This window comes from Mustela erminea, chromosome 17 (genome assembly GCF_009829155.1).
Source record: "Mustela erminea isolate mMusErm1 chromosome 17, mMusErm1.Pri, whole genome shotgun sequence".
In the NCBI taxonomy this organism is placed as follows: Eukaryota; Metazoa; Chordata; class Mammalia; order Carnivora; family Mustelidae; genus Mustela; species Mustela erminea.
The window spans coordinates 57078090-57098693 of record NC_045630.1 but is presented as its reverse complement, the minus strand read 5'-3'; the positions used below and the strand labels follow the sequence as shown (position 1 = coordinate 57098693).

Below are 20604 nucleotides of genomic sequence, written 5' to 3'. Positions count from 1 at the left end.
TCCTTTGGTCTCCCCACTCATTTTATTTTTCTGCAACTGTTTCTCATTGTATACAAGCTATACAAGCTAACGTATAAGCACTTAGGACTTGTCACTTAGAGGGTATTTACTTCCTTGTGGGGCTCCTCCTGCGTCACGTAATACTTATTTTTAATAAATGTGTGTGCTTTTTTTCCTATTATTCTGTCTTATGTCAATTTAATTTCCAGGCCCAAATGAAGGCCCTAAGGGGTAGAGGGAAAGTTTTACCTCTCCTACAATAACTATCAGAAAATTAACACTTTTTATTTTCAAAAAGATGTAGAGACAACTATTGAGTGGTCCGTACTCAGGTTTTATGAAAGCCTCCTCAAGTTTAAAATATAATATCCTTACACTATGATTCAATCATGAACTTCTCTTCATAGGGAGGTTCCAGCCACAATTATATTTTTTCATCCTCTAAATGACCATACCTTCAACCTGTAGAAGAATTTCGAATCCTTAGGAATCTAAGGATTTTCATCAAGTTAAGTTCAGGTTTTTAATTAATCTAAACACCAAAGTCTGATATAGCAAGGTAGTTCCTTAATTTGATAAACAAGCTATAGCAGTTTTCTATTGCTGCTATAACAATACCACAAAGTTAGTGGCTTAAAGAATACAAATTTATTATGTTAGACTTCTGGAGGTCAGAAGACTGAAATGGGTCTTATTGGGCTAAAATCAGGGTGTTGGCAAGGCTACATTCCTTCTGGAGATTCTTCCCCCCACACACACCCTTAAGGATTTTATTTATTTATTTGAGAGAGAGAGAGAACATAAGCAGAAGGAGAGGCAGAGGGAGAAGCAGACTCCTTGCTGAGCAAGGAGCCTGACGTGGGGCTGAATCCCAAGACCCCAGGATCATGACCTGAGCTGAAAAAGCAGACGTTTCACTAACTGAGCCAGTCAGGCACCCTTCCTTCTGGAGATTCTAGGAGAGAACTTATTTCTTTATCTTTCTCAGTTGCAGGAGGCTGACAGCATTCCTCGGTTGGAAATGCCTACACTGTACTTAAAGGCAGCAAAGACAAACTGTTTTTCCCATATCACATTACTCTCACCTTCCATGTAGTCCAATCTCTTTCTGCTTCCCTCTTCCACTTTTAAGGACCCTTGTGATTACAGTGGGTCCACCCAGATCATCTAGGATAATCTCCCCATCTTTAACTTCTTAATCATATCTGCAATGTCCTCTTCATCATAGAAGGTAACAAGATATTCACAGATTCCTGAGATAAGACTGTAGACTCTGGTTGGGGGGGGGGCATTATTTTGCCTCCCAGAACACAGACTGGCACTGACTTCCACTGCAATGTCTTAAATCCATTTGAGTTTGGAACCAGTTATAGTCTGCATACTCATATTCTCTGTATTAAGTCAGAACACTGACTACTAATAGAAGGTATTAACATATAGGACCTTACCCCCTCTGCTAAGACTTTTAGTGAAGCCCATATCAGCCTATACCACCTGACTTATGATCATCTACTCCACTCCACCTCTGTCACCTTGATGGGTAAGTTAAACATTTACTTGGATAGTTCTTCGAAGGCGTGGTGGGAGGCTCTTCACCCTTAGTAACAATGACTTTTTTCTCTACTTCATCTGGGTAACTTGCACGGTTCCATTTTACATTTAAAAATAATCTTTAAAATGTTCCCTGAGGGGCACCTGGCTGGCTCAGTGGGTTAAGCCGCTGTCTTCGGCTCTGGTCATGATCTTAGGGTCCTGGGATCGAGTCACGCATGGGGCTCTCCACTCAGCAGGGAGCCTGCTTCCCTCTCTCTATCTCTGCCTACTTGTGATCTTTCTCTGTCAAATAAATAAATAAAATCTTTAAAAAAAAAATGTTCCCTGAAAAAAATATAAAATATAAAACAAGTATGTTGTTGTTTCCATTTTTAAAAATTTTTTTAAATTTCATTTCAGTTGTTTCCATTTTTTGAAAAATAAAAATAGTCTTTTTTTATGTTTTTAAGGGAATTTCAGATTGAGTAAATCATGGGAGTTAGAAAATTTCTTAATGGAAGCAGAAGAGAACAAGGGATATAAAGAGAAATGAAAGCAGCTCGGTACCTCTGGAGCACAAAGAGTTTCTTATGAAATGTGGCAGACTGGCTAAAGAAACAGGCCTAGACCCCATCCTGAAGGACCTTGTGTCTTGTGACACAGAATTAAGATTTATCCTAGAACTGATAAAAACCCATTAAAAAGTATTTTGTCTGAATAATGGCTTGCTTAAATTTCTCTAGTACTGAGGTAAATGCACTGAATGGGAAAAAGACTGGAAAGACCAGATAAACTTTTTATAACAATTAAAAGAAGAACTTGTAAGTGCCTAAATTAAATTAGTAGTAGAAAGGGAGAAGAGGGACTGAATTTGAGAGACTCTTAAAAGGTAGACTAGACAGGATTTGAGGACCAAGAGAATGCTGGAAAAAGATAACAGGGTAACTTTTAAGTGCCTATGCTGGGCAGAAAGTTGGTTACAATTCACATTCGAGATAAGAAGAAACAGGCCAATGCGGGATATACTGAGTTGGGAACATATGGTGAAGTAAGTGAAGATGGCAACTGAAAAAATAAATCTGGAATGTTAAGAGTAGGATCTTAGAGATTTAGAGTGGAAAGCACTGGCATAGAGGTGGGAGTTGAAGTCTCTCAATCAGAAGCAAACACTCACACAGGTTACATAGAGAAGAAGAAGGTAAAGAAAAGAGCTGAATGCTGAGTCCTGCCATCACCTTAGCTCTTTCCCATTACCTCTCACCAAAGTATTGCAATATTCTCCTCATGGTTTTCCTTCCTTCCAGCACATTTCTTCTCAAATACACCTGTCTCACAATCCAATACATATTCTTTCTATGAGGTCCTCTTACTCAAAAAACTTAATTCTTCATTATCTACAGATAATGGCCTTGAAGCCTTGCCCACTTTCTCCTTCTACTGCCTCCCACATGAAGATTAGCTTCTGTCAGATTGGGTCTTCGCATTGTTCAGTGAACTTTTAACTACTGTCATTTTTTTTTCATACCATCAATCTGCCTTTATCTTTTATCAAATCTAAACCATCTTTCACAGAACCAATTCAGTCATTTCTTTGAAGAACACCTTCCTAGACCAGCAGTGATCAGAGCAAATGCTACATAAAAAAAAAGAAAAAAAAATTAAAAGAAAAAATCATGACACTGTCTTTGATACACATTTGATGATTTTCAAGTACTTATCTATGGCAATTTGTACTCAGAATTTCACTAGTTTTTCTGATTTGGTTTAAAGCCAGAAGCGTAGAATTTCTATGGGAGCAGAGAATTTGTCTATTTTATTCACTGCTAAATCCCAAGAGTCTAGAACATTTCTGGATATGCAAGCATTTGTTAAATCAATGAATACCTCTGTATATTTTTTACAGTATCTAGATGAGAGCTTCTCACATAAAGATTACTTAGCAATTATTTACTAATTGCTTATTTAATTTCCTGGTTTCACAAAGATAGACATATGAATAAGGAAAAAATGAAACTGGAGTAAGTTTCTTCAGGAAAAAGAACAAACAAATAGAGCTCCAAAATACTTCCAAAAAACCCCCTGGAATCCATACTCAATGTGTAAAATATTGTCCCACTTCCTATGCTTGTTTTCCTTATTTGGAAATAAGACTGTTGCAGATGTAGTAAGATGAGCTTTACGGCCTCTAATGTAGACAGGACCCTCTGCATTAAAAAAACTATGCATCTCTGTGGTTAGGGAATACTTTTTTCCTAATTCCTATCACAGAATTCTTATCTGTAAATACACAAATTTCTAACAGTTCTTTTGCCTCACAAGATATAACTGTTATGTAATATATGAAAACCAAAATTGTTTTAGAAGCTGCTACAAAATATCACTGCTTTAATTCTTTAAAAAAAAAAAAAAAGATTTATCCACAGGCCAGTTGCTAAAACCAGTTGCTTAGTCCCCTTACTAAAAACATAAAAACATAAAGGTCCAAATCTTTAAGTAACTTCTTGAGTATTCCCTGTTGGGTTTGTTGGGTTGGCTGATAATCCTAGATGCATCTTCAATCTGAAAGTTTCAGGGTAAAGGGTCATCAGCATTGGTATCCATAGAGGTTGAAGATATTCACAGGTGTTCCATAGAAAGTACAAGTGGAACACCTTTCTTCAGGGAGAATACTGATCTCTCATCCCTCCAAGCTTATCAAGGAAGACACTACAAAAGGATACTTCTGGATCTGCACAGTGATTTCCGTAGAAATATGGAAATGTGGCCAATTATTTGGGCAGTTAATCTTGTTATTTCATAAACCTTTGTTTGCATCATTGAAAACAAAAATAATTCTGAGTAATATAACTCTTTAGATATTCATCACTAAATTGCACATTTTGCTTAACTAAGTCTGAGCAGCATTGATCTTCCATAATCTCTTTGGTAAAACAGATCTACCTCCCCAAAACCAACTGGAAATAAATGTTTTTCATTTCTTATTTACCACACATTGGGTCACTGTCAATTATTGAAAAAGGTATGGAATTCTCTATAGGTAATTATTTCATGTCAAGTAATTGCTACAAAATAAAAAAAATTATAAAAATTACTTGAGATGCATGCCAATTTTCTTTCATCTGAGTTTGTGTGGAAATTTTTATTTTCAAAGAGACTTTTCAGAAATGCATGATTAAAATTATGCACATTATATATCCCTCCTAACTTATCAAATGATCCAAAGTCCACCGTGCTGGATGAGAGGTAATTCTAGTTTCTTTACATAATAAAACATACTTTGCAATATATTTTGGAATTATTATTACGTGACATTTATAATATGATGACTAGTTCACATTATATTTATGTAAAAATAATAGTCTATATGTTGACTATTATATAGTAATTTATAATATTTTATAATTATGAAATTATAACTTGTTAGAATAATATAATTATTTTGTTATTATTTATAATATTAAAGAATTATTATAAGATACAATACAAAGATAATTATAGGATATACTATAGGACACTCATAACTTTTAAAAAGCTATTCCAGATCTTAAATGGTCTGTTTACAAACTGTATATGACTATATTGATAACAAATACCTTAAGAGAGAGGAAGTGCTTTGGAGAAATATGTCTGAGTTGAGACCCAAATCAGTGAGGCTAATAAAATAATTTTAAATTACATATGCTATTAGATCTTCCTTTATCTTTTTTAGATAACTTCCTTAGTAAAGACACTAACCTTCTACAATGCACCTGATTTATTAAATTTATATCAGTCTTTCCAAATTAAATTTAGTCCACATTAAGAGAAATGTTTTTGTTCTATTGGATCTTATTTTAGAAGCATCATAGGCTTTCACCAGATAATTAAGGTAATTATTTTCACAGATGCGTGGACAGTAGTCACTTATCCCCTTGAAATGCCATTCATTCTCTTTGAGTAATTATATACACACACACACATAAATATATATTACATATATACACATACATAAATGTGTATATATGTCTGTGTATTTATTTATATGTTTGTATATATGTGTGTATATATTATATATATATAAAATTATATAGCATATTTGCATATTGAAAAACAGTTGCTTCTGAATAGATCAAGAGTGCCACTACCTTTTCTCACAAATAAAAAATTCTCTACAATATCAGGAAATACAAAATGTTAAATTTTGTTAAATGTTACCATGCATGCTACAGCTATTTTTTTTTTTTTTTAAGCTAAGAACTCACATATTGTCATTTATATTTCGCATCCATTCCTGTCTTCTGAACTCCTCTCTGGCCACATTTAACTCATTGATTGGTTCTGCTACCCGCAACGTTGGCTCCAAAGGCTTGTAGCGCTGTTCCAATACTTCAGTGATATCACGGAATGGTCCCTGACAAGAAAGAATGAGGAAATATTTTATTATGGAAGATGTTTTATCATATTATCAATGATTAAGGGTGCTGAATATAAAATTATTTTTTAAATTATTTATTTATTTGACAGACAGAGATCAGCAGTAGGTTGGAGGGTCAGGCAGAGAGAGAGGAAGGGAAGCAGGCTGCCCACTGAGCAGAGAGCCCAAATTGGGGCTCGATCCCAGGACCCTGGGATCATGACCTGAGGCGAAGGCAGAGGCCCAACCCATTGAGCCACCCAGGCACCCCTACCAAATTATTTTTAAAGAACAAGCTGTTCTCTGAATTGGAAAATATATAGAATATCACATCTTCAAAAAATGCTCACACAAGTAGAAATGATTAAAGTATTTTAAATTAGTCAGAATTTTTCCCTACTTACATCAAAATACTTTTTATGCTGAACTGTTAAATTTGTAGTTGTATTACTTTGTTTCTGATGTAACTTAAAAAGAATTCTCTCCCTTTTTAAGTAAAAATATTAGAAAAGATTCTGAGCATTGCTTTCAAAAAGCCTTCTTATCAATAGAAATAGGATAGCACCTATTTTTTTCACTAAAATAAAGGTTTTAAGTGAATGCCTCATCCTGCATTTAACTGGTGACCCTCCAAAACACAGAGGGCCATAATTTTAATTAATTTAAGTGTTCTTTGGTAAAAATTTTAAGTTCTATTGCATAATAACTCTAATACAATAGCAACCATCTAATGACACAAATACGTAACAGAGGAAACCCCATAAGATGCAACAGTGAAGTGTTTTATAAATGTCTTACCTTTAAATTAGTAGTTACTTATACTAATTACTAGAATCCACTGGTTGTCTAATTAGTATCATATTAAGCACAATACAAATCAGAAGTGGCCATGGATTTTGCCATGTCATTAATTACATGTTGCTTTTTTTTTCACCACTATTGTTGTGCAGGACAGAAGTGATATAAAATGGACAAGGATTCCTGATCATATTCCTTATCCTTAAAGATCTCTTCTTTAAATAGGTTATCACTAACAAGACACAGCTGGAGTTACTGCAAGCACTGAGTGAAGACTGTGGGGCTAATAAAAAGAAATGATTCACGCCTCATTTATGTTCACTTATGTTTTACATTAATAGAAACCAATAATAGGAACCAGTTACCATAAAAGTCATGGACCGTAAATAACACAAATGGCAAATAAGTATCATCCAGTACTTTTCACAGCTGGACAGGAGGATTGCTATATTTGAAAGTAGTTAATGGATTTTTATTGGAACTTTACTTTTTAAAGATACAGTAACATGATTCTGAGTTCACTATTAAGAAATCAATAATTTTTTTTTTTTTTACAAATTCTTTATGTTTTACTTTGAGAAATTCTATGGTTTAAAACATAATACATGGTTATGTTATCAGAGGAAAATGACTTCTTTAGACCTTTTTTTCCTTATGTGTAAAATGGAATAAAAATTATCTCACGAAAGTGCTCTTAAGATATAAAAGACAATGTAAGTAACACTGTTAGCATTGTACTGAGAACATACTAAACATTCACAAATGATATCCCTGGCTTTTTTTTTTTTTTTTCATTATTAGTTTGAAGAGAAGTTTGAGGAAGGTTTTGAACAATAGCAGCATCAAATATATGAGGAATGATGCAAGGCCAGGACATTGAAAGGACCTGCGTTCACAAGGACCTGCATTCACAAAGAGGAATGGTCTTCTAAGTGGCCAAGCTCTATCTTCTAAACTTTGTTGGTGTATCAGTGTAACACATATCCATTTGTGACTTACTCTACTGCTTGTTCTGGAACTTACTATTTCCAAAGAAACTAGGAAATGAAAAAGGAGGAGCCGAATTCAAGCAGCAAAACTTAGAATGGAAATAGACCCTGTTGGGTTCAGTATAATCTTTGTGACCCTAATCCTCCATAATTCGTAATCACACCCATCTCTCTATCTCTCAGTGCCTGGTCCACACATATCTTAGACACTTAGACAAATGTCTTGCCTTTGAGCTCAACAAACTTCTCCCTGGTTAGCAAATGACATTAACCGTCAAGCTTTTCCTACGCCAAAGCTTCTGTTAATTTCTATTTCTGTTGACAGACTGCCTTTCAGATCTCAAGTGATCTGAATATTGATCATACCTGGGGTGACATGGGGCCTCAGATTTTGGACATAGCTTCAAACTTCAGGTCTGCTCTTTGTACTCATTTCCAAACATTAATTCCTAAAATGCCTAAACTCAACCTGAATCTGTAAGTCTCCTTTGACACTTAACTATAGTTTTCCAAAGTTTTACTTTACTTGCATCCAACCAAATCTTAAGTACAAGGGTCAGATATATTTATGTTCTTCTATAGTTTTAATGATCCATGCTATTTTATAGTCATCGTATATTTTTAAAATTTTCTCAAAGCTTAAATAATAACAAAGTTATGTTTTAAACTCCCAGGATTGCCTCATACACTTAAGAAATTTCCCTCCCTAGCACAGACAGACCATCAGAATATAATTACCATTTATAGTATAGCATATATAATTTTAAATCTCCCTAATGATGTATGTACCTTTAATATTATTAGATAACATATAGGAAATGTGGTTCAGTCCAATAAAACCACAACGTAAAAATCCCATTCTGTACAAACAAAAATGGAAAGGAGAAAAAAAAAAGAAGGAGAGAACATGAGGAGAGAAGCCAAAGGAAGTTGAGAGAGGAGGTGAGATGACATGATGGGCTGAGGAAGAATGGGAAGGCAGGAAGGGAAAAAAGGAAAGGAAGGAAGAAAGAGAAGATTAAAATGATATGGAGCAGAGGGAGGAGGACCAGGGACAGGAATGAAGGAGACCGGAAAAAAAGGAAGAGAAAAAGAACAAGGGAAGAGAGGAAAAGGAAGAAGGGGCAGAAAAGTAGAAGAAAATTAACAAGATCATTATTTTGTAGTATGCTAGATAAAGGTAATGTATGAGGGTATATGTACACACATATGCATGTATGTATATCTGCAAATATCTGCATATGTATACATATATACACACACATAAAGTCTTTCATACACATGTATATTCCATATATATGCACATATACCATTATATGAATGTATATAATATTTTCTATGTGTCTTCACATATATACTTTTGTGATATAGTAAGAAATACAGGGGCAACTGGGTGGCTCGCTTGGTTTAACATCTGCCTTCGGCTCAGGTGATGAGCCGGGAGTTCTGGGATCAAGTCCCCTATCAGGCTACCCGCTCGGCGGGAGTCTGCTTCTCCCTCTGACCTTCTTCACTCTGGTGGGCTCTCTCACTCTCTCCAACAAATAAAAACTTAAAAACCAAAAACCAAAAACCAAAACAAAACAACAACAAAAAAAGAAATCATAATCTAGTGGTTTTTGTCACTGATTCCTGGCATAGAACTCCTACCTAAACTGCTTGGAATTTCCTGAATGATGACTTTGTTATTGACAACAAGGTTATAGCTGAGATTATGCTAATGAGGTGATTTAGGTTGGGCCCCCAGAAGCCTCTTGATGAAACCTGTCACCAGAAAGACCAAATGAGTAGAAGGTTGAAATTTCTAGCTCCCGCTTCTGATCTCCAGGGAAAGGTAATGGAGCTCGAGATTGAGCTTTTTAAAAGAATCATAGAGATCTGATGGGCTTCTCATCACATGGGCGTACACATCCACATGCCAGGACACAGGCACATCCCATCTCCCTGAGAACAGAAGCCTGTGCACTCTGGACCTTTTCAGACCTCACTCTATGTTCTTCTTCACCAGGCTATTTATTTTTATCCTTTATAACAAAGCAGCAAATGGAAATAAAATGACTGAGTTCTATGAACCATTCTAGTAAATTATCAAAGTTTAGGATGGGGTCATGGGACCCCTCAACTTACAGGCAGCTCAGTAAGAAGTATAGGAGACCCAGAAATTGCTACCGCTATGTGACATGAAGAGCAGTTGTGTGGGGTTAGGCCCTTAAGCTGCAGAGTCTGCACGAACTCCTGGTAGTGTTAGAACTGGCTTGAATTGTTAGATACCAAATGGTATTCACAGAATCAAAGAATTAGTTGTTGGTGCTGGAAAACACCTCGATCACATATATATTTTTTCCAGATGTATTTATCCATTTGTTATATTTATTTACTATATTACATAAATATATGTATATACATCTTCCATATAAATAAATATAACCATTTTTACATGTATATTATATATGGTTAAAAACTGTCCACATATATTATTCACATATATCCTGTATATACCTACATGTATATATCTTCCATATGCATTCCATAAATACTAAATACATATATATATATAAATAGAATGCTATGGAAGGGGAAACCATTTAAGTACTAAAAGGACTGTATTGAGAAAAGTACATTAATAGAAATGAAGAGTGAATACAAACTAGTATAAATAAGCCATATAATAAAAGCATTAAAAAAGCAAAGCAGTACAGTTAATATGAACTATAAGTATTATAAAACTCATATAAAATGATATTAAATGTCCATGGTTAATGTGAATATTATACAGTATGGCAGTTTGGTCTGGATGACTTCTAGACTGTCTCTAATTCAGAAACATTTATATACCTGTGTCTTATCAATACTGTTTCCTAAGAAGTTCATTCAGAATTACTCTATGAGTTCCATGTATTACCAATAGCTATCTCATTGAATACAGCGTAAAATATGGATTATTAAGTATTCAAATATACAATGTTATATCTGATACCTTAGCAATCATTGAATACTTAATACACAAGCAATAGAGATACTATAGTTATCTCCTTTATAAAATAATAAACTGAATTGCTTATTCTCATGGTATCATGTAAAATCTTTCCTTGCATCAACTTAAACAGTAATATGCATAATTCAAATGGTAAAAATTCAGTTACTTAGAATATAAAATTTATATTATATTTGTTTTTAAAAACTGTTTTAGATGTCTTTATTAGAATACTGGTATAACCTATATTTTGAAAAGAATAATGAAACCATACTAAGAAGGTATGTTCCAAAATAAACTAAAAAATTTCCAATTATCTCTCTTTTGTTCCTTTGCTCAACTCTCCCCACACTCCCACTTTATTTCAGAAAGAGGGGACACTCTCAACTTCTATGTTTTTTTTGGATAGCTTTTTTTTTAAGTTCTTTCTATAATATAGTATAAGCCATCAGTTAATAGTATTTTTTTAAAAATAGTATTAACGATTAGTAGTTTTAAGAGAGCAAAAAAATGCACAAATAAAGGGAATAAAAGACCCAATTATAGAAAGTGAATGCACAACATCACAAATAATTACAGCAAAGTGGAAGTTACTTTATGGCATAGATGAACTTGTGTTTAGCAAGCTGATGAAATGGTTGGGGTTGTGAAAACCTGTTTCTAAAATGACCTTCAATGATCCCACTTTCTAGGATTCAAACCCCTGTGTGGACTGGACTTAAGCACTTCTCAAAAACAAAATATGGCATAATAGGAGGTCACTTATGGCATGAGGTCATAAAAAGACTGTGACTTCTGTCTTGAGAAGTCTCTAACTTTTGGTTAGATCACTACCCTGAGGGAAGCCAGCTGCCAGGGAGGCAGCTCTGTAGAGAGGCCAATGCGAGAAGGGACTAAGCTATGACCACAAGCAACCATTGGCTCTCCTCATCCTCCTGCTCTTCCCTACAGCTGAGTTTTCACATAAAATCACAGTCTTGCCTGACCCTTGATGACAACTTCATGACAGATCTTGAGTCAGAGGCTCTCACCTAAACTGGACCTCCAACACTGACCCACAGAAAACCTGATGGTTTAAGCCATCAGGTTTTCAAGTTATTTATTACATAGCAAAAGATATACAGAGGAAAGCCTGTGTAGGGAATTACTTGATGGGAGTTCTGGGAATCTGGCCATGTGAACCCAAATCAACCCAACCCTAGGTTGATGCCCCCTGGTGGCAGCTATCTACTCCAGGTTAAGTATCAATGGAGATGCTAGAACTGTTGCTCACTGGGGCCTTTGGGAAAGGGCCTATCATCACGCAATACAACCCACTCCACGGTATAGCCCTTGGAAGTCGTTTGCAACTCCAGGTCTACAGCAACCCACAGGGAAGATTTCTTTTTCTTTCTTTCTTTTTTTTTTTTTTTTGTCTCTGCCTGATTCTTGCATTGTTTTGGGTCCACCGTAATTCCCTAAACTTATACTTTTAAATTATGTTTACAGCTGTACATAGATAGGAATCATAAGATGAGAAGTTAAGTTGATATTACATCACTATTTGTCAAGCAACATGTTATAAGAAGTACTGGTAGAACAATGTTTGTAAAGAAAAAGGCTAGATCCTAGCCAAGAATCTTAACGTTTTAACTTCATATTTCCAGTAATAAAATTCAGTACCATAGAATTATTTGATGACTTCCCTCATACATATTTTCAACATACCTTATATTTATTATTTAAAATTAGATTCCGTAAAAAACAATTTTCCTTTCTTGTCACAAAGACAAAACAGTAACTTAAAAAAAAAAAAAACAAAAAACCAGCAAGAATACAATCATGGACAGAATTCTTCTATAGGACTAATGAATACCTGACATTGTTTCCTATCGATGGGTGGCAGAACTTCCGATCGAGGAAAGGAACGGGCACTCGTACACTCCAGCCAACTGTTCGGGCTGACCCAGCGCTTGTCTTTAACTTTAGACCTTTGGGATGTTAAAGGCTTTGCCTTTTGTAATCGCAACTCCCAGGGATCAGGATCTTTTCTGAATGGTGAATTGTATATACCCGGAATCTGAAGGAAAAGAACATAATTTTTATTTTTATTTTTAACTTTTCACAGGAAATAAAAGGAAGATGAAGTTGTATCATAAAAATTTTCATATGTTTAAGGACAATTTTTAAGTAGAACTCTAGTTCTTAACTAGAGGCTGGCTTTAAATTCATCTATGGAGATTACAAAATACTCACTTTGTCTATACTCCAGACAACAATTTCAGAGTCATTCATATTTAAAGACTAAAAATGTTAAAAATCACTAAGCAATAGCTTCTACCTGGCATATATGGCACATTTAATATAACTATTTTTAGGAAAAAAAATTGCAGAAGGACCTTAAATCATTCCTTCTGTTAACTATGTGTATATATATTTAATCCTACCCATAAGTCACACATTCACTCACACAAACTCAAATATGCAACGCTTGAACCAGTTTCAGGCACAAAATATGCACTCAATAAATACTTGGTTGCTTTAATGATTACACATTATACACCCTATTTAACAGCAGCTATTTCAAGTTCTCTACCTTAAAATAATAATCAAATTTGGAGATGCCTGGGAAGCTCAGTTGCGTAACTATCTGCCTTCTGCTTGGGTCATGATCCCAGGGTTCTGGGATTGAGCCCTGCATCAGGCTCCTTGCTCCCTCTGCCTCTGCACTTTCCCCTGCTTGTGCTCTCACTTGCTCTCACTGACAAAAAAATAAAATAAAAATCTTAAAAAAATAATAAACTGGTATTTTATATTAGGTACTGTATTTCTGTAGTGTCATATTAGTAGTGTCAATATCAATCATTAATGTTCTTTCACTGATCTTGTCACATATTATACCAAAAGTCAACTTTGTTAGCATGCACCTGCTATGCAATAGAGGTTCAAAAGATGTAATATAACAAATGTTAAATTCAAGTTTAGCAGATATTCATTTTCTGAAAATTCAGTGGTGTCTGAGTATACAAACAGCATACAACCATATTTTGACACTCTTTTCATACATACAAATTCATACTCATAAGGAAGTTATTTTATTTTTTACTTTTATAAAGATTATTAGTTTAATTGAGGGGGAGGGGCAGACGGGGAGGGAGTAGGAGACTCCTGGCTGAGTAGGAAGCCGGTCGCAAGCTCAATCCCAGAACCCTGGGATCATGACCTGAGCCGAAGGCAGACGCTTCACTAACTGAGCCACCCAGGTACCCCAGAAAAATTATATTTTAAAGGAGAGTATGATTTATTTGGTTCCCATGTAGACTCTCTGGACTAAGGTAAAGAATGTATCCATTAAACCCATATATTTTTCCTAAAATGTGCCTTTCTGTTATGCTACCATTATATGCAGAGATTTTTCTGGTCACTGTATTTACTGATGGAATCAGCAGTTCCAAAGTATTACGATTACCTAAGATCCTTGTCTTTGAAAAACTATCTTAGAAAGTTTTATATTCTTGGGACGTCTAGGTGCCATGATCTCAGGGTCCTGGGACTTAGTCCCACATCCAGCTCCCTGCTCAGTAGGGAATCTGCTTCTCTCTCACTCCCTCCATCCCTCCCGCCTTCTCGTGATCTCTCTCCCTCTTGCTCAAATAAATAAATAAATAAATAAAATCTAGAAAAAGAAAAAGAAAATTTTATATTTCTGGCCTAATATTTCAATTAAATGTTAACCTTCTTCTAATACCAACAGAGTCTAGATTCAGTGTCCTATCCCTAATGCTCCATTAAGAGCCTGGGACAACTCTGTCAGAGTTCCTACCTACCCACTACGTTGTTTCCCAGTTATTTTTGTGTGTATCAACCTTCCCTAAACAAGCAGCTGGAGCACAGGGCCTCTGTTCTAGGTATTTTTGTATCCCTATGGCCTTCTGGAGTCCCGGGCACGTAGCAGACACTCAAAAACAAAGCATCCTGCAGAAGGACCCGTGAAGCCTCTATTTTACTTTTCTTTTCCAAAGCCAAATCAAGATCGCAGGAAAATGTTTGAGGCTTATTTCAAAATCTTATCAACTTCTTTCAAAGAATTACAGATGATACCCCTTTTCTCTTTATTACTATATCAGTTTTGCTGTGCTTCCAAACACACTGTGATCTAGAACTAAATTATCAAAGACCCATTTGAGTCACCTTCAACTCAACTGAATTTTATTAGATAAAGCCAATTGTAAATACACTCACATATCTTTTAAAAATATTTTTGAACTAGGTTTTCTTTGGGATTTTTCCCCTAAATAATTTATACAAGAAAAAAAGTATTGAAACATTACAGGCAATTGTATAAACCACATTTAACATCATGCTAATATTCTCTCACAATAACACCAAATATCAAACAAGGCAGATGCATATCAGTTTAAATGATGTTAATAAAAGTATGGACACATATACTTAAAATAGTTCTTAGTGTAATTTTGAAGTGGGTGATAATTTTTAAGATGATTTTTAGGGCAAATTTCTATGGTGAGAATCTATCAATCATAATGAGAAGAAAACCAACCAATATTACATTAAAAATACTATTCTGACACAAATATAACTAAATCTCCATAGTCTATGAAAAAGATAGGAGTATGCCATCCTATTTAGGGATGATCTAGCTGACTTAAGTCTGTTAATCATTTCCACAACCTTGCAGATTAAAATAGTAAAATACATACAATTTAACTAGATTATAATTTATCAGTTAAAAATATCTATCTATTTGAATAACTGCTACCAGCCATTAACTTTACCCCATTAGAAATCTTCTTTGGTCTCCTTCCACATTTGCATGCACATGTATACATAGGCTAGATGGGAAATGCAAATAGATCAGTAGACATGATAGCTTTCTTAAATTATATTTTGCAACCTATATAGAGACCTCCTCATGTGTATTCTCTTTGCAATTTAAATCAAATATAGGTAGAAAATATATTTTAATTGAATTTAAAATGTATCATTTAAAATCTTCAAGGTGTCAGTTATTTTAGAAATTAATTTAATACAGTTGCTAACTTACGTCAATGAAAATGGTCCAGCCCTCTCTCGATCTGACTGCAAGCAAATACACTATTTATTTATATTGATACAGTATGCATTTAGCTATAACTTAAGTAAATAAAACAATCTTAACTTACTATTGTCTCAATTGCTACATTTTATCATTTGTAAGCCACTTGTGAATAATGGCTTGTTGTTGATTTTTCAAAATATTACTATGAGTCACAAAAGACATAGTTAATCCTAAGGGGCCATGACATATTTTTCAGTTTTCACATTTTTCACAACTTAGAAGGGCTACTGCCAAGCTAGCTTTTGGGACTTCATTTTCAGCAATAATTTTCTAGAGTGACCAAAACTACTGGGAAATCTGTGCTAACTGTTTAAAAAAAAAAAAAAAGCCTACAACTGAGTTATTTGCAGTACTGTCATGCTAACATTCAACTCAATAAGACCCAAGAAATCTCGGGAGAGGACTCTGCTAATAGCTTCTCACTGACCCCCTTGCATCAGGCTGGGCTGCTGACTGGTGGCCCAGTGGTGAATATGGCAAATGAGGTGTGAAAGCACGATTTTTTTAAAGGCTATGATTCTGACTCTTCAAAAGGGGGGAAAAAAAGGCAATGAGTTATATAATAGATATATATTTTTCTTGAATTCCCCCCTTCAGACCCTCCATCATGGGAACTTAAGCATGACCTGGAATATTAATTATGTCAGGTTGAGCAACGAGCAAATGTACCATTTGTTACCCAGTCACCCTTAGCATTACATTAATATTTTGAACCATTCCATATTTCTAACAATCTATCAGTTGCTCTTTTCTTCTCAGTTTTTATTCTTTAGACTTACAAGTATTATATGGGAAAGTACTTCAGAAATGCAATTGGTTTACAAGCAAATGGATGGCAGATTTGGAGCATCTACTGTTTTATTTCATGGAGAATGTATTTACGGTCATTTTCCACTCATCCACAGACCTTCATTTTGTAATTGCCTGGGGGAAGCTATATTCTAATTCTCCCCTCTTTTCTTTGTTATTGAGGTTTACTTCTAAAACAAGTTGCTGTAAAATGAAAAGAATCTGAAACACGATTTTGTACACCAATAATTCTCAAAGCCCAATGGTTAGTCTTTCCGTATTTTACCATATGAGAAATAAAAATCTCTCATAATTTCCAAGTAACTGCTCACTCAGGAATGAGGAACTATGACGTATACAGGATAGGTGGGAGGATTCAAGTTTTACTTTTGCAAATGTCAATCACACTGCAAACAGGAGCTGATTGCCACATAAAGGAAAAAAAAAATCAAGAAATATTTTCTGGCATCAGGATTCAGAATTTGTGAATACTAGGAGAGATACACAGTTCTAAAAGGTGGGGGCTGCTGATTAAAATATGTTCAGGATTCTAAGCTTTAATCAAAATTATTTTAAAAACGAGACACCAAGCCAGCAGAGAAGAGCAGTAAAGATCTCTACTAACGAGGAAAGTCAAAGTGGGCCAGAGAACTGTGAATGAAGTATTTGTGAGGGTAGGGACTGCTGAATCAACACTGACCAACGCACTTCATCATAATTATCAGGACACACTAGGGCCAGGGGATTTATAAAAATCCCACTCAGCAAATAATTGCCCTGCTGTTAGGAGATAGTCAGAGTGTTAACACACTGTCACAGTCCAGTGTTTAGTAAGATATTCCACATTCAATTACTCTTGCTGAGAACTAAAAGGAAACATGGCCATTTCTCACCACCACAGTTCTGCTTCCACACGCATTTCAGACAACCGCCATGTTAACCCTCCGATACTGTATCCCAGAACAAAGAAGGATTTCATGGAAACACTTGGGATTCACAATGAATGTATCTGGTATAAAACTTATCTACACAAAGCAACATTAACAAAGAAAATAAATATTACTAACTACAGATGTTTTTCTGTGACTTCAATGAAGAAGTTGAATTTTTAACTGTTCTGAGTCAAAGTAGAGAGTAGGGTCATGTTAAATGAAGATCCCTGAGGTAGCTGGCTTCATTAGTTTAACAAATGACTTTTATGATCATTCTGATATCCTAATCACTAGCATCACATGTTAAAATATTTTCAGTAAGTATTGATTAAAACAATGAAATTTAAATAAAACACCATCCTCTATATGCTAATTCAATTCAATAAATATTTAGCACCTAGTAACTTAGAAACACTTTACTGGATCTAAAGTGGGTACAGATGAATGAAAAGTGATCCCTCTCACCAAACCATTCTCAGTGGTGGGTGAGGGGAGAGCCAGGACAGCAATTTTGTGACTGACAATAACATAACCAGCCTGTAGTAAGTACCCACTAATTACTGTTGTAAAAGAGGTTTATACCAGAGGTTACAGTACAACTATATACATCTTTTAGAAAACTGTGGAAAAATATTTGACTTTCTCCTAAAGGTGGGTAGGATGTTGGCAATAAAAAGGGAAGAAAGGCATTTCAGGGTAAGGGGAGGGTAAAAATAAAGACAAACATATTCGTGGTAAAACACAGAGCAGTTGTTCAGGGAATATCACACTGGTGGGTTTACGTATGAAGCTACAGTCAGAGATGAGCTTATAAAATAAACTGGGGCCAAACTCCAGAAGGCTGCAAATTACAATTAATTCTACATAAAATGGAAATCTATTGATTTTCACGTTCTCCCTTAGAAGGTAAATTTAGGAAGAAGTCTGAAGCAGACCTACAGAAACTCCATGAAAACACAGGTGAAAACCACAAAAGAGACAGAGCAAGCATCAGAACCAGACTCAGATATGGTAGGCACACTAGAATTATCAGTATAGAAATTTAAAACAACTATGATTAACATGTTAAAGGATCTAGCAGATAAAGTAGATAGCAGGCAAGAACAGGTAGGCAATGAAAACAGAGACATGGAAATTCTAATAATCAAAAAGAAATGCCAGGGATCAAAAACATGGTAACAGAAATGAAGACTGCTTTTGATGGATTTATTTGTAGACAAGACATGGCTGATTAAAGAATCTCTGAGTTTGAGGATATGTCAATAGAAAATTCCAAAATTCCAAAATGGGAAGGCAAAGAAAAAAGTCTGATAAAATGTAACAGAACAGGAGTTCCTGGGTGGCACAGATGGTTAAGCAGCATCCAGCTCCTGATTCAGCTCAGGTCGTGATGTCAGGGTTGTGAGACTGAGCCTCAAGTTGGGCTCTGTGCTCCATGCAGAGTCTGCTTGAGATTCTCTCTTCCTCTCCTCTGCCCTTCCCCCTTCGTGCTCTCTCTCTCTCCCAAATAAAAATAAATAAATGTTTAAATATATGTATAACACAATATCCAAGAAAGGTAGGACAACTTCAAAACGTATATGCCATGTACATAATGGTAACCCATTAGAAGGAAGAGAGAAAGTAACAGAAGACATATGTGAAGTAATAATGACTGAATATTCCCCCAAATTAATACCAGACACTAAACCGCAGATCCAAGAAGCTCAGCGAATACACCAAGTGAAAGAAATGACAAATAAACACACAAACATATAGAGAGGCATATCATATTCAAACTTCTAAGAATCAAAGATAAGGAAATCTGTGAGAAGCAGAGGTGGTAACCACCTTAACAACAGAGGACACAAAGACAAGGATCACATCCAACTTTCCCTCAGAAATGATGTCCAGAGTGACTAATGTAAACTATGGACTTTGGGTAATAATGATGTGTGGGGGTAAGGAATGTATGGCAACTTCCTGACCAAATCTGTTGTGAAGCCAAAACTGCTCAAATTTTTAAAAGCCTATAAAAATAGGTGAACATATGCTTAGTATATAATACAACAATTCCATTCTTGGGAATCTAGAGAGGTGAAAAAACATGGAACATTACCTATCTCAATACCTGGCGCAGGGTAGACAATCAATCCATGCTTATGTGAATGAATAAGTGAAATGGACCAAAAGTCTGTAAAGGAGGTGAAGACTGCTTATTGAAAGGTAAGACGAAAGAAGAGTGGAAACAGAAGAGTGACATGGACAGGGAGCATTGTATAGAAACAAAATCAGAAGACATGGATCATAATGTTTATTAAAAAGAACATAAGAGAATGTGGACTTACAGAAAAACTTGGGCTTAGAACCCAGGCAGAGAAGGTAGAAAGAGGAATAGTTACGCAGGAGTATCACCTGTTTTGGAGTTACTAGAAATGAGCTCCCAAAAATCCAGGTTGAAAGGTCCAGTGTATAGTTGTAATAGTAGGTCTGGAACTTGGGAATGAGGACATAGTTAGTGACTGGAGTGTTTTCTGAATAAAAATACCTGAAGGTCTGAAAATGGATGGGGTCACTGAGGGAAAGCATGCAGGGAATTCAGGGGAACAGTCAGGAGTGTGCACATATAAGAAATAAGTGGGAGAAGAAATGCCCATGAAGGACACTCAAAAGAGCAAACAGTGAGGGAGCAGAGGCAGTACACAAGGGAGAAGACCGTTTCATGAAGGAGGTCAGCAGTGTCAGAAGCTCAGGAGAGGTGGAACAGCATGAGGACAAAAAGGCACAACTGGCATGGTAATTAGAAGGTGACAGGTGACCTCCACAGAAGCAAACTGTGTTCTTGTGGCACAAATCACATCGTAATTCATTGAATGTGAGGAAAGAAAAAGAAATGGAGACTAATTTGAGTCTTCTAAAATACAGCAATATTATGATGACTAAGAAATTCTCGGGACTAAAGAACATTCTATCCAGCTCCCAAATCCCACCAGGATTTCCCTTTAACTATATTGCATTTTGAAAGAATTTCTGAGAGAAGACTCCATGTATAATACTTTCTGGGAAATCTTCCCCCCTAAACAATTCCTTAATCTTTTTCCTTGTAAATGTTTAAGTAC

The 20604-nt window shown here is 35.4% G+C and overlaps 1 protein-coding gene across 4 annotated transcripts in view; it reads right to left on the bottom strand.

Moving 5' to 3' along the window:
- SPATA17 (spermatogenesis associated 17) overlaps positions 1 to 20604 on the bottom strand; it is a 182541-nt gene that overhangs the window by 74632 nt on the left and 87305 nt on the right. For 3 of the 4 annotated variants that reach the window (XM_032317202.1, XM_032317204.1, XM_032317203.1), the window contains exons 7-8: positions 12543 to 12746; positions 5775 to 5923 (exon numbers count right to left, since the gene is read on the bottom strand). In XM_032317202.1, the coding sequence (XP_032173093.1) occupies positions 5775 to 5923; positions 12543 to 12746 (353 nt within the window). Of the gene's footprint in view, positions 1 to 2587; positions 2599 to 5770; positions 5924 to 12542; positions 12747 to 20604 lie in introns of those variants that run through there. The other variant, XM_032317205.1, reaches the window with a different exon arrangement.